Source organism: Nelumbo lutea, chromosome 8 (assembly GCF_056320005.1).
Source record: "Nelumbo lutea isolate HS-2025 chromosome 8, American lotus-T2T, whole genome shotgun sequence".
NCBI lineage: Eukaryota > Viridiplantae > Streptophyta > Magnoliopsida > Proteales > Nelumbonaceae > Nelumbo > Nelumbo lutea.
The window spans coordinates 10,753,440-10,767,430 of NC_142691.1; the positions used below are offsets into that span (position 1 = coordinate 10,753,440).

Below are 13,991 nucleotides of genomic sequence, written 5' to 3' on the forward strand. Positions count from 1 at the left end.
AGCTATCAAGAAAAATATCAAATGCTAATAATATATACTTGTTATATTTTCAACTTTTCCTTTCCTTTTTCAAAATAGGTACTATTCTATAAGAGTTCCCAAAGTTCACTTTTCTCTCTTGGAATAAAAGAGTATGTGTAAACAATTAGCATAATATAGCAACTGAACTTCAACAAACTAGTAATATATGCACTCTTTAACAAAGAAAAGCAACCAACACAACATGTTCAGACAAATTACTCTGGTATATCCAACATGATTGCTTTGAACAGCTGTTAAGAAATAAACATTTGGTTGAAATAGCTTTTGTTTCAACAGTTGTCAGTTTCACAAAATTCATCAGTATTTATCAGTGAATGGACTTGTCTGAATCCATTATGCCGATATGAACTATAACAGTCATAAAGGCAGCTAGAACCAATTTTAATCTACATTAAAATATGCTAAAAACAAGGAAAAATATGAAATAAGTAGGTCATGTGACCAAAAAAAAAAAAACCTTGAGAAGGTTTTGGACTTGTATCAGAATTTAGTTGTGGCGCCTATGGCTGTATCTAGGTCTTCAAAGAGTAATAATGGTTGTGGCAGGGGAGGAAGAGAGCTGTGTACTGTGTAGGTGTTCCCTGGTGTGCAATGTAGCTGGGGGTCTGGTTCTGCATTTCTTTTTTTTTCGTATACCAAGGGCTTAGCATTACCTTCTTTGTGTAGTCTTCCTTTGTTTCGGGGACTTCAAAGGCTTCTGTTCTGGACTCCGGACTGTCTCATCTTTGTGTATTTTCTTTTCTAATTCATTTTTTCTTTCTTGACTATAAAAAACAACTTTTTCTCTGACAACAACTCAATTACCTCTGCAGAATGCTCATCTTCCCAGTTTTCAACAAGACTTTCCAAAATATATGGAGCATCAGACATGTCCAAAGAATATTCCCCCAACATCCATATGAGAGCTGCCTTCGCCTTTGGTTCTTGAACATTTTTACTGCTGATATTCCCAACAACTGCAATGCAATCATGACTCCATTGAGGATATTTCCTCAAAAGATCTTTCACAAGTACCTGAATAAGAAAATTCCATAAGAAAGTAAACAAGATCATATGAAACTGAAAAACCGTATGTTTGAAAATCGCATAAACATCTATGACATTATACTTTTTTCTCTTCAAAGCTTCAAAATGAGATAATATTTTCCACATTGAAAACCTATCCAACTAGCAGAGAAAAGAACAAAATAATCACCAGAGTTTCTGCAGTCACATAGTCTTTCTCCATCTCTAGAAACTGAAGAAGCCTGTCAACAATTGCATTCACATCATACTGCAGAAGTGCAATTTTCCCAACGGCGTGAATTGACTCTCTTGCAATGGACACATCAATGTTTGCAACATATTCGCATAATTCCGTCACTGAAATGGATTCAATCAGACCATGCAACAGGCATACATGAAAATCTATCAATAAAGAATAATGCATTTGAAAAAGAACAATGCTTATGACCAAAGAAGGAATCACCAAAGAGGATGGATAGAAAAGAAAATTCATAGCATAGATTGAAATGGTCCGGTTACCAATTTCATATGTATTGCTCTCATTTGCCACTGCAGTCAGCATTTCAAGTTTCAGTTTCTTAACATAAGATGGTTCATTGTACTGGCAATAGAAGTGTTTGTAGTCTGAAGAAAATAGAATAGGTGCACGCATCACCAAGAGATGCAGGTGGCTTAATACTGCATAAGATAGTTCTTGACTTCCAGAGCTCACTAGGGTAAGCAGAGGGGCTTTTATGCGCTCATATACCTAAAGGCACAAAAACTTCCCATCAAAGAGATTATAGCAATATAATAATATAATTCTAGGCATAGAGTAGTCACCATGACAGCAAGCTGAGGAACCAAGTCAATGCCGGGGAAGCACCCCATAGAAGGGTGAATTTGTTATACCCCTTATTATAATTGTCCTGAACACGAAATTTATATGACAGAGAAACTTCATACCAAGCAGTTAAACAATAGATGATGCTAATATATTCCTTATCCAAAGATGATATTCTTTCATGTCAATAAACAACTTCTCTGTTCATGGTTTTTTCAGATTTTTATCTTCACGACCAGTAACAAAAATTATTTATTTAAAGAAAAACAAGGAAGAGATAGAAGAATTATATGGAAGGGGAAAACATCCTAAGACAAAGCATGAAAGCTCCCAAAACCATTAATCAAACAAGAATAAGGTCAAATATTACTGTAGGGAAAATGACTGCCCAGAATAAAATAGGGATCTCTGGGCACCATATTTGGTCACAAGGATATGCCCCTTCAGATGTGGCAAGGGAATCCACACATACATCTTTTCTCCCCTCAGATTGTGAAACCACCAACTATTACAGAAAAGTCAAGCTCAGTGAGGTAGGTGCTCAATGATCAACCTCTCAGAACCTAGTAAATTAGAGAATTTAATTCCTGGAAAAGAGTTGTGATCTCCCCTCTGCTGATGTATACATATATGATAAGTAGCCAGTAGAACCAGAGAGCTGTCAAAATGGAGATTGGTAGGACCTAGGCCAGGATGACAACAAGAGAAAGCAAATGTAAAATAGCTGGAGTGAACATTATTTTTAAGCAGCCAGATGGCACAAAGTTTGATGACAACTTGACATGTAAGCTAGGAGTAAACCAACAACCTCATTGTTGCAGTGTAATACATTTGTCAAAATTTGAACCAAAACTCAACAATAAACACCATTTTGTATACAACATCAGACAAATTCCAACACTCCCAACACAATACCCACTCAATTTTTTTTAGTGTGTATGTCAGCAACCAATGGACCTATTGATGTTCTAGCAACATAGCCAACACTGGCCCATATTTCTGAAATTGAACACAAAGAGTTAAAGGTTGTTGTGCAAGTATGATAGTTTTTTTTTTTCTTTTTTTAATTTTTTTGAGAGGTAGCTGTTATGTTCAAAAAGGAAAAAAGGTGGAGGGGGATGCACATGAGAGGATGTACAAACAGCACAAACAAAACAAAGCAATTAAAAACCACCCAGCTTAAGGGGGCAAAGTGCTTGCACTATACAAAAAATTCCTATCCACCCCAAATTTAGCAAAAAGGCCCGAAATTGAGTTCAGCTCCCTTGGAATCCATCTAAAACCACCAAAGAGAGAAGAAATTTCAGAAATCTCATTAAGTGACCCAGCCTCCAAGAGGACTTATCCGCATGTTTGGCCCAATTAATAACACTCCTAGAGTCCCCCTTGATGAGAATAGAGTTCACCTAAAGGGATCTAACAATTCTCAGACCAGTCACCAATGCCTTGACTTCAGCTTCAGACGCATCTACAGCACAAACAGGACCACTGTAAGCCCAAATCACAGAGCCCACTCTGTTCAGAATAGTTCCCCCAATGCCAGCTGCAGGAGGCTGACCAGATAATGATCTGCAGCTGTCATCAAACATCAGGAAGAAATCTAGCACTGGCCTAAGAGTGAGGAGGTGACTAGGCTGATTTTCAGTGTGGGAAGAGTATAGAATCTCTAATAAATTTCTTTCAAGATCAGCATACTGATCAGAGGAGAGCAACCAGGAAAAAATACAAGAAATTCTCTTTAAGGGCTTCCATCCTTGTGATCTTGTTGTCAAAAATTCACCTGTTTCATTCCTCCCATATACACCACTTAACAGCATGAGATAAAGTCTTCCAAAAGATTTTGCCTCTAGAACCCAAACTGCAAGAAGGCCACTGATTGAAGAAGCTAGCAACACTATTGGAAGGAGTCAAATAGAAACTAGAATCGAACACCAGATCAAAGAAGAATTGCCAAAGAGAACGAGCCATTTCACAATTAATTAACAGGTGGCCAATCGATTTGTCATCCTTCATACACGACACAAATATGGCGAGAAAGACAGAGAACCCTTCCACTTTCTTTGAATCATGTCACAGGTATTAATATGTTCCCAAACTGCCTCCCAAATAAAAAACAAAACTTTGAGAGGTACCACCTGAGGCCAAATTCTGTTGACCAAGAAGGCAGTAGGGGATCCCATAATAAGGTGGGTGAAGAAGGACTTGGTGGAGAAGATGCCAATAGGGGTAGAGGACCAGATACGTTTATCAGGAAGGTGTAAAGAGAGAAACACATCTTTCAAGGAAAGGAGAAGGGAGGAGACTTATTGGGCTTCAAAATCTGATAGCACTCTACGAAAATTGAAATTAAAGGACAGGCCTTGGTTGTCTCTGACCAAAACATCAGAAGCCAAGATATCCAATTTTAGGCTGTAAAGGTTAGGATAGGCAACAGACAAAGGTCGAGGATCCCACCAAGTATCTATCCAGAACCTGTTACGATTACCATTGCCAATCCTGAGTCTTACTAGAGGGGAGAAGAGAGGAAGAGCTTGCATAATACCTTTCCAAGGGTTGGTGAAAGAGAAACCGTTTGTCACAGTGTTGCTGTCCCACCTGTTATTGTTTCTTCCATATTTGCTTTGTATTACGGAGACCCAGAAGCTGTCTTGCTCCAAGGTAAAACACCATTGCCATTTCCCGAGAATAGCAACATTTCTTTCTAACAAGTGTCCAAGACCCAAACCTCCATCCTTATTCGGTTTGCAAACTATCTCCCAGTTAACCATATGCTCCCCTTTTTATCCCCTCCATCCCAAAGGAAGTCAGGTTGCAGCTTTTCAAGGCAAGATCTCACTTTAACAGGCACCTTAAAAATGGAGAAAAAATAAATAGGCAGGCTGGAGAGGGAGGATTTGATTAGAGTCAGTCTACCCCCTTTCGAAAGATAATTTCTTTTCCAGGAGTCCAACCTTTTTTCACATTTTTCAATCACAGGGTCCCAAAAGTTAGTAGAATTGGGGTTCCCCCCAAAGGCAAGCCGAGGTAGCTTAGAGGCTACTCCTCAACCTTACACCCAATGATTTCTTTAAAGGTATTCAGTTTTCTTTGGGGAACATGGATGAGTACAATGCTGCTCTTGGATAAATTGGCTCTTAAACCTATGACAGACTCAAAGCATTTCGAGAATTTTCTTCAAGTTCCTAAAGTAATTAATCTCACCTTCTAGAAAGAGTATGATGTCATCAGCATAAAGCAAGTGGGAAACCTGGATCTTTTCTCTAAGTACCATAAAGCCTTTTATAAGATTACTGGCTGAAGCAGACTGAAGGAGATAATCCAGTAAATCTGCCACCAAAGTAAACAGAAGCAGGGAGAGAGGACAACCTTGTCTCAGCCCTCTAGAGGCCTTAAAAAAGCCTTGGGGGCCCCATTGGTGAGGGCTGAAAACCAAGAAGATTGAACACAGTCTTTCATCCATCTAATCCACTTCTCCCCAAATCCCTTAAGTATCTAAGTATTCTAAAGGCACTGCCAGTCCACCCTGTCGTACACCTTTTCTAGATCAATTTTGCAAACTACCCCTTCTTTTCTTTTTTGTTTTCTATCTGCTACCACTTCATTGGCAATCAGAATCCCATCCACAATTTGTCTACCTCTGGTTAAGGCACTTTGAATAAAAGCCGCCACACCTCCAATCACTTCCTTCAGCCTATTAGCTAAGGTATTGGCCAAGATTTTATACAAGCTACCAAGAAAACTGATTGGCCTAATGTCTTTGATCTCAGCCGCACCAACTTTTTTTAGGATCAACTTAATGAAAGTTGAGTTATTGCCTAGATTTAACTTGGCTGATATGTGGAAATCGGAAAAGGCCTCCACCAAATCCAGCTTGACTATATCCCAATAATCCTCATAAAAAACCAAAGAGAAACAATCAGGGCCAAGGGCCTTATGTTCATCAAGACTAAACACTGCCTCTTTAATCTCCCCTTCACTAAAATCTCTCTCAAGCCATGACTTCTTATCTTCCAAGATCTTAGAGCCAGTCTATTCTGATAAAGAAGGTCTCTGAATTCTGCCCATCAAATATAACTTCTCAAAGAAGTCAACTATTTCTTCCTTGACAATAAAAGGATCCTCTGTCTCAGTTACCCACCACCAAACTAGAAATGAAGTTCTTCCTATTCCTAGTGTAGAGAACACTGATGTGGGCCCCACAACTACGGTCCCACTGTGTTCGTAGGGTAGAAGGTGTTCTAGTCTTCCTAGGGTTAGCTATTGGTCATTTAGTTGTTTCAGTTGTTATTTATCTCAGTCTTATTTTTTCTCTATTTGTTATGTAAAAACTAAGGGCAGATCTGTCCTTTCCATGTAATGAGCATAACCTATAAATATTAATTAAAGTGGTGGCGGCAGAACATTAAGCTTCTGCTCCTCCTTTTCAACTCTTGTGTTCTACTGCTTCTCTTCCCTCTTCCTCCTCCTTTCTCTTTACCTTTCTTCTTATTTTTGAACCTGAAATCCATTAGGGTTCAAGACTGATAACAGTCCTGAACTTCTACTTGGTATCAGAGCTAGGGTTTCTCATGTGAGTCTAGTCCAGCCGACCACATGAGAACCATCTAAGGCTGGAAGCTGAGAAAGTAGAGTTCGTCGGCTGGTTCTTGGAGATCTCCAGAGGATTAGCAGCTGTTTGAAGAATTGCCACAGTTGCAGCGAGTTGGTGATCAGGAAGAATCAGAGAAGGCTAGGGTTCGGGTAACCTTGGAAGGCAGCGAACAGCATCCTATTGTAAGTTTTTTATTTTCTGAGAGAAGTACTATCAGAGAAGATAGGTTGGACCTATCTAGCAAGGGCGGCTGAACCACTCTAGGGTTTATCTTTCTATTCTCTAGGGTTTTGTCTTAATCCTGCGGCAAACCCTAGTGCTGGACTGAACCTTGTGATCTAATACTGCGGCAAACCCTAATGGTTCTCTCCTCAACATTGATCAGTTTTAGGGTTTCATATTAACCCTACTACAACCCTTATCCGTACGGTACTGTCTGGAGTGTACGGCTGAGAATTTGCTTTTAGGACTGATTAAAACCCCAATTTGGCTTCAGCATATCAGATTGTTCTTCAAACTGTTTTTCAGTTTTCTTTTGGGGTTTCGAACTCTTCTAAGGGGGTGAAAACAGTTCGGACTGTTGCTGTTGTGTGTGGTTACTGATTTCAGATAAGTTTTATACCTGTTTCATGTACATCTACTGTGAGTACAGATTGGTTCTATACTGATTTTGTGATTGTGGTTGATAGTCCAAGTGCTGGTTTTGACTATAGTAACCCTAATTTTGAGACTTTTGGTTCTTGACCGAAATGGAGTTTAAGAATCAGGCAGAAGGCAGTATTGGGAACAGCTGTTATGTGGTATGTGGGCATTGTAAGAAACCCAAACACACAAAAGAAACATGTTGGAAGCTACACCCTTATTTGGTCCCGGCAAAGTTAAGAAGCAAGAAGGGTAACGCTCATGTGGCAGTGCATACTAATTCAGCATCCTCGTCTGGCACAAGAGGCACATTCTTAGAGACCTTAGCCGCAGTTCGGGCTGCTCTTATACAGTTGGAAGGGGAAGTTAGGAACTCAGTTCAGCCACTGCAGTCACCATTAGCCCCCGCCACATTTGCTTCCGCAAATTCAGGTACTCGAGCCTCAGCCTGCCATGCCTCAGCTCCAGGTACCACTGAACCCTATTGGGTAATAGATTCAAGTGCATCCGACCATATGACTAACTTGCCTTCATTGTTTACCACTTATCATTTATCTTCTAGTAGGGATAAAGTATCTATTGCTGATGGCTCTCTTGTCCCCATTTCTGGCAAGGGTGACATCAAGCTATCGGATACCATCTCCTTGTCTTCTGTCTTACATGTCCCTAAGCTTGATACTAGTCTTCTTTCAGTCAGTAGTATTACCAAACACATGAACTGCTCAGTAACCTTATTCCCTGACCAGTGTGTTTTTCAGGACCTAAAGACGAAGAAGGTGATTGGGACTGGCCGTGAGACGAATGGGATCTATCTGCTCGGGGAGAGTTCTCGTCAGAAAGAGTCAAGGGATAAGAAGTCACTTGTTTCCCAGAGTATGAGTTCGGTTATGCTTTGGCATAACCAATTGGGTCATTTGCCTTTTCGGTCCTTAAGGAGTCTGTTTCCTAATTTGTTTGAGTCTGTTGAGTTGTCCCAATTGCAATGTGAAAGCTGTGAGTTTGCTGAACATTGTAGACACTCTTATTCGTTGAGCAATAAAAGGAGCAATCATCCTTTTGATCTTGTGCATACGGATGTTTGGGGGCCATATCACATTCCTTCCATGGGTGGGTACAGATATTTTCTGTTATTTGTTGATGACCATACCCGGTTTTCTTGGGTTTATCTTATGCGTTCACGAGATGAGGTTCTTGCCCTGACCCAAAACTTTCACCAAATGATCCTAACCCAGTTTGATGCCAAGATCAAAGTTCTTAGATCTGATAATGCAAAGGAATACTTTGCTAAGCCATTGGCATCTTACCTTCTTACTCATGGGGTTATTCACCAAAGCACTGGCCTCATACACCTCAGCAGAATGGGGTTGCAGAAAGGAAGAATAGGCACATCTTGGAGGTGGCTAGAAGCATTATGTTTACCTCCAATGTCCCTATTCGCTTCTGGGGTGATGCTATCCTCACGGCGGTATATCTTATTAATTGGGTTCCTTCCCAGGTTCTTGATATGTCATCTCCTTTTTCCCTTCTATACCCAGATGAGGAGTTGTTCACTGTTCCCCTCAAAACATTTGGTTGTACCTGTTTTGTTCAGCTTCTCGGTCCCCATCACTCCAAGTTTGAACCCAAGGCCTCCAAATGCATCTTTCTTGGTTGCACAAACTCAAAAGGGTTATTGCTGCTATGATCTTGTCTCAGGGAAGAAGTTTGTATCCATGGATGTCACTTTCTTTGAGGAGACACCCTACTATTCTCGGGTCTCTCCTCAGGGGGAGTGCAGTGAGGGCAAGGTTAATATTAGTAGTGAGTGTGGAGATTTGGGTCATTTTCTTCAGGGGGAGTGCAGTGAGGGCAAGGTTAATACTTTTGGGACTGTTCCCTTACCTATTCCAGTGGGTGATGAGGGCTGCAGTAGTGAAGGAACTCAGGGGGATCGGGAGTTGAGAGTCTATCACAGGCGATGCAGGCAGGTTGATCCCGATCATCAGCAGTCCAGCCAGCTTCAACCTCTTCTACGGCTCCAAGTCCAGATATTAAAGTCCCAAGGCCCACAGAGACTCCTTCCATTGTTACTACCTCACCCCCTGCAGATGACCTTGACCTTCCCATTGCCATCCGTAAAGGAAGACGACATTGCACCACATCTATAGCCCATTGCATCTCCTAGTTTTTGTCCTATGATCGCCTATCTCCCTCCTACAGGTCCTATCTCACTTCCGTTGCTAATGTCCCTATTCCAAGAACAGTGCAAGAAGCCCTATCAGTCCCGGAGTGGAGAGGTGCAATGCAAGTTGAAATGGATGCCCTGTTGAAAAATAATACCTAGGAGCTAGTTGACTTGCCCAAAGGAAAGAAACCACTTGGATGCAGATGGGTATTTACTGTGAAGCACAATGCGGATGGATCCATTGAGAGGTACAAAGCTTGGTTAGTTGCAAAAGGGTTCACTCAAACTTATGGTATAGATTACTTGGAGACATTTGCCCCAGTAGCCAAGATGACCACCATTCGGGTCCTATTATCTCTTGCAGCAAGCTACACTTGGCCTTTGTACCAAATGGATGTTAAAAACGCCTTCCTGAATGGGGACTTGCAGGAAGAGGTTTACATGCAGTTGCCTCTTGGATTCTATGATACAGAAGCAGGTAAGAAGGTCTGCCGGCTCAATAAGGCATTGTATGGTTTGAATCAGTCACCTAGATCTTGGTTCGACAAATTCATACTAGCCCTTGGGAAGTACGGTTATGTATAGGCCCAGTCAGATCATACGTTGTTCATCAAGAGGGTAGAGTCCTCACTGACACTACTTGCAGTATATGTTAATGATATTGTGGTAACAGGAAATGACGGCCATGAGATTGAGTCCCTCAAATAGCTCCTTCATCAAGAGTTTGAGGTGAAAGATCTGGGTACACTTACGGTATTTTTTGGGTATTGGGGTTGCTAGATCTAAACAGGGGATCTTTGTCTCTCAGAGGAAATATGTTCTAGATCTGTTGGCTGAAACTGGAAAGCTGGGTGTCAAACCTGCAGATACACCCATTGAATAGAACTACAGGATTAGTGCAGAGAGTGGGGAGCTGTTTGAAGACAAAGTTACGTTCCAGTGGTTAGTGGGAAAGCTCCTATATCTATGCCTCACTCGGCCAGATATCAGTTATGCAATTAGTGTTGTCAGTCAGTACATGCATTCTCCTAGAACCACGCACCTTCTAGCAGCAGAAATAATACTAGCATACTTGAAGAAATGCCCGGGTAGAGGTATACTGTTCAAGAACAATGACCACATGAAGGTGGAAGTCTATACGGATGTCGATTGGGCTAGGAGTGTTGATGACAGAAGGTCTACCTCTAGATATTGTGCTCTTGTGGGAGGTAACCTGGTCTCTTGGAGGAGTAAGAAACAGAGTGTTGTCTCCCGATCTAGTGCTGAAGCTGAGTACAGGTCAATGGCTAACAGAGTGGCTGAAATTCTTTGGCTGAGATCACTACTTGAGGAGTTGGGTATTGAGTATGAGAAGCCCCTAATGCTGTATTGTGATAATCAAGCGGCTATTAATATAGCACACAACCCGGTGTAGCATGACAGAACTAAACATATTGAAGTTGATCGACACTTTGTACGAGAGAGGGTCTCATCACAAGAAGTGTGTCTCCCATACATCACCTCCAACATGCAGTTGGCAGATATCCTCACCAAAGTTGTACCCAGAAGAAGCTAGAGGCGGATCTATCCAAGTTGGGAATGATAAACATTTATTCCCAACTTGAGGGGGAATGTAGAGAACACTGATGTGGGCCCCACAACTATGGCCCCACTGTGTTCGTAGGGTAGAAGGTGTTCTAGTCTTCCTAGGGTTAGCTATTGGTCATTTAGTTGTTCCAGTTGTTATTTATTTCAGTCTTATTTTTGCTCTATTTGTTATGTAAAGACTAAGGGCAGATCTGTCCTTTCCATGTAATGAGCATAACCTATAAATATTAATTAAAGTGGCGGCGGCAGAACATTAAGCTTCTGCTCCTCCTTTTCAACTCTTGTGTTCTACTACTTCTCTTCCCTCTTCCTCTTTTCTCTTTACCTTTCTTCTTATTTTTGAACCTGAAATCCATTAGGGTTCAAGACTGATAACAGTCCTGAACTTCTACTCCTAGCATTAGCAAAGCTGTGAAAGAAACGGGTGTTATCCAGCAGGACACTAATTACTTAGTGTTATGCAGCAGGATAATGTTTTTTTAAGATTTTTTGGGCAGAGGGAGATCTTCATATGGACATTATTTCAGGTTTTCCACTATGTCAGAAATTGTCCAATAACATCTGATATCCAATTATGCGTGTTCAGTTAAAATACAAGATTTACTAGTAATAAAATAAAAGATAAATAGAGCTCAGTTGGCTTCCAACAAGGTCTCAAAATGAGAACTAATAGACCAATAAAACTGCAAGTTAAAATGCAGTATTTGTACATGGATGTTCTTATTTGATACTTAATACAATTCTTTACCCTTTTTTCACAAAAAAAAAAAAAAAAGAAAAGAAAAGAAAAAAGGAATAGAATACAGTCTTGAGATGGAAATTGATTGGTGAGTTGTGCATTTAGGCATGAGACCGGTTTCCTTCTTGGCCCAGAATATACACAATAGAAACCTTTTCTATCCATCTTCAATCATTAGGAAATAATAACACTAATAACTAAAATATGAAGCCTAAATTCCAATTCCCTGATTTGTGTGCTAATGATCATGGGGATTCTAAGAAGTAAGAACTGTAAAAGGCACCTAAAAATCCTACTAAAACCACAAAACTAACCCAAGGAAAATGGTTAAAAGATTTAATTGATTACAACTATAAGATACCCATGTATGACAGACATTCAAAATGACCACACAAAAAGCATCCTGATGTTTTGTGCATGCATGGATCTCCAATTGAGCAATTATAATATCCACCTTTTTTCACTAGTACTAGAAACGAGATGGAAAACAGAAGGATGATGATTTGATAAATATACCTGCTGATGTACATCAGTCATTGACAAGGTCAAATGCAAAAACACCTTGATTGTTGCCAATACAACAGCACCATTTGCATGTTGCAGTCTATCTTCAAGCAGATTCATAATGTCAAATATCTCACTGCTATTTGAGGGTACATATTTTCCTACCAAGTCGAGCACAAGGCACTGTGCCCATTCACTGAAATCCTTAATCCTGCAAAGATTATAAGAAAAACAGCTTCTATTAGTATAATTATTCAAAGACCTCAGATAAAATAAGGAGAAAAAAAAACTGTTTCTGTTATTGCTCATTTTCATAATTCCTAAAGATTATACAAAGTGAGAATTTAATCAAGAATATTTCAGCAAAAAAACTTAAATAAATAGAATCTACATAACTAAATTTCAATTGGGGAAGATGCAGACATTTGCAAAGTGAGAAATAAATGCAACAAGATGGAAAGCGTCAAATAAACCTAGTCTTGTAAAATGAACTTGACAGAAATGAATTAGTCTGTTTCACTATCTTTTTTTACTGAAAAATAAAAAAATAAAAATAGTTCAAGATTGTGTATATTGAAAATCAATATTATCAGCAAAAGAAATTTCAACGCTTTTGTTATCAGTAAGAAACTAAAGAGCTTTCACATTACTTTGATGGTTTAATTATAGAGTGAAATTTTCAGGTTTACTTGTTATTACTTGTGTTTTCATCACCATCATCAATGAAGAAACAAATTCCAACACAAAGAAAAAAGACAAATACAAGAGCTCCAGCAACCAAGGTTCAAAGTATCAATACAGGCCGGTGTATCAGTGCTTTTTTTGTGTGTTTTTTTTTCGAATCTGGTTCAGAGGGGTCGATTTAAGGCCTGGCTACCCTCTGAACCATGGTCTGACCCAAAACACCCCCTGTAGAGGCGTATCGGGAAGGCCACGATACAATACATATCGGCCGATGCGGGCCAATACGTAACGATATTTTGAACCTTGGTCCCAACTATAAAAAAGAGGGATATTCAGCTATCCAGTCCTCACAGAGAGGGTCAAAGCTGCCACAATTCACAAATGATGAAATTCACAATAAGCTTTCATATAGAAGGAAGATGGACACATGCAAACGAGAGAAAAATGTTTAGAAACAAAATTCAGGGTATTGATAATCAGAGGACCAAGTCAGCAAAGGAGTTCTCATTCCAGATTTTGCCAACTGGATCCTAAATACCCTGTTTTGGTTAAATGGCCTCGTGGGAGGGGGAGGGGGCCCTTTTTGCTTGGAGGAGAAAGGAAGTCAAGAAAGAAGCCTTGTTTTGGGGTTTGGGTACAAAGATCAGTCAAAACCTTCTGACCTTAAATGGTACTCTAACTAGAAGGGAAGCCTTGTTTTAGGGTTTTGACATACCAGGTTCACTTCATAAGTTATTTTTCTTCTATTTTAAAGGCAATATTGAGCACAATGCAGTAGTGCCTCCTCCAACTTCAAGGGAAGAACACCTTCACTTTTGTACTCTTTTTCTGCTACCATCAGTGAACAGCATTGACGTTTGTTGCTGATTGAGAAAAAAACATAGTTGGCAAACTGCCCATCCATTTCTCAGAAATAGATATAGAAGTTACCAGCATGGTAAAGACTGATAACACTCCCATGAATATAATAAGATAGGAAAGTCTTCCAAAAAAGTGGAAGATGCAACAACCTCCATATGCATCTGTGCATGGTTAATGAGAGAACAACCATGTACAGAGCCCAGTGCATGAGGCTCCCACCAATGTGGGGTGAGGTCTGAGGAGGGACAGATGTATGCAACCTTACCCTGTACATACAGAGAGGCTATTTGCAAGATTTGAACCCTGGTCACCCAGGTCGCAATGGAGCAACCCTGTATAGCATATATAC

At 40.2% G+C, this 13,991-nt stretch overlaps 1 protein-coding gene across 1 annotated transcript in view; it reads right to left on the reverse strand.

Moving 5' to 3' along the window:
* Positions 1-13,991, reverse strand: part of LOC148842677 (beta-adaptin-like protein A) — a 48,537-nt gene that overhangs the window by 15,073 nt on the left and 19,473 nt on the right. The window contains exons 4-7 of the mRNA XM_088957724.1: positions 12,110-12,308; positions 1,567-1,795; positions 1,238-1,404; positions 847-1,056 (exon numbers count right to left, since the gene is read on the reverse strand). Coding sequence (XP_088813850.1) covers positions 847-1,056; positions 1,238-1,404; positions 1,567-1,795; positions 12,110-12,308 — 805 coding nt within the window. The remainder of the gene's footprint in view (positions 1-846; positions 1,057-1,237; positions 1,405-1,566; positions 1,796-12,109; positions 12,309-13,991) is intronic.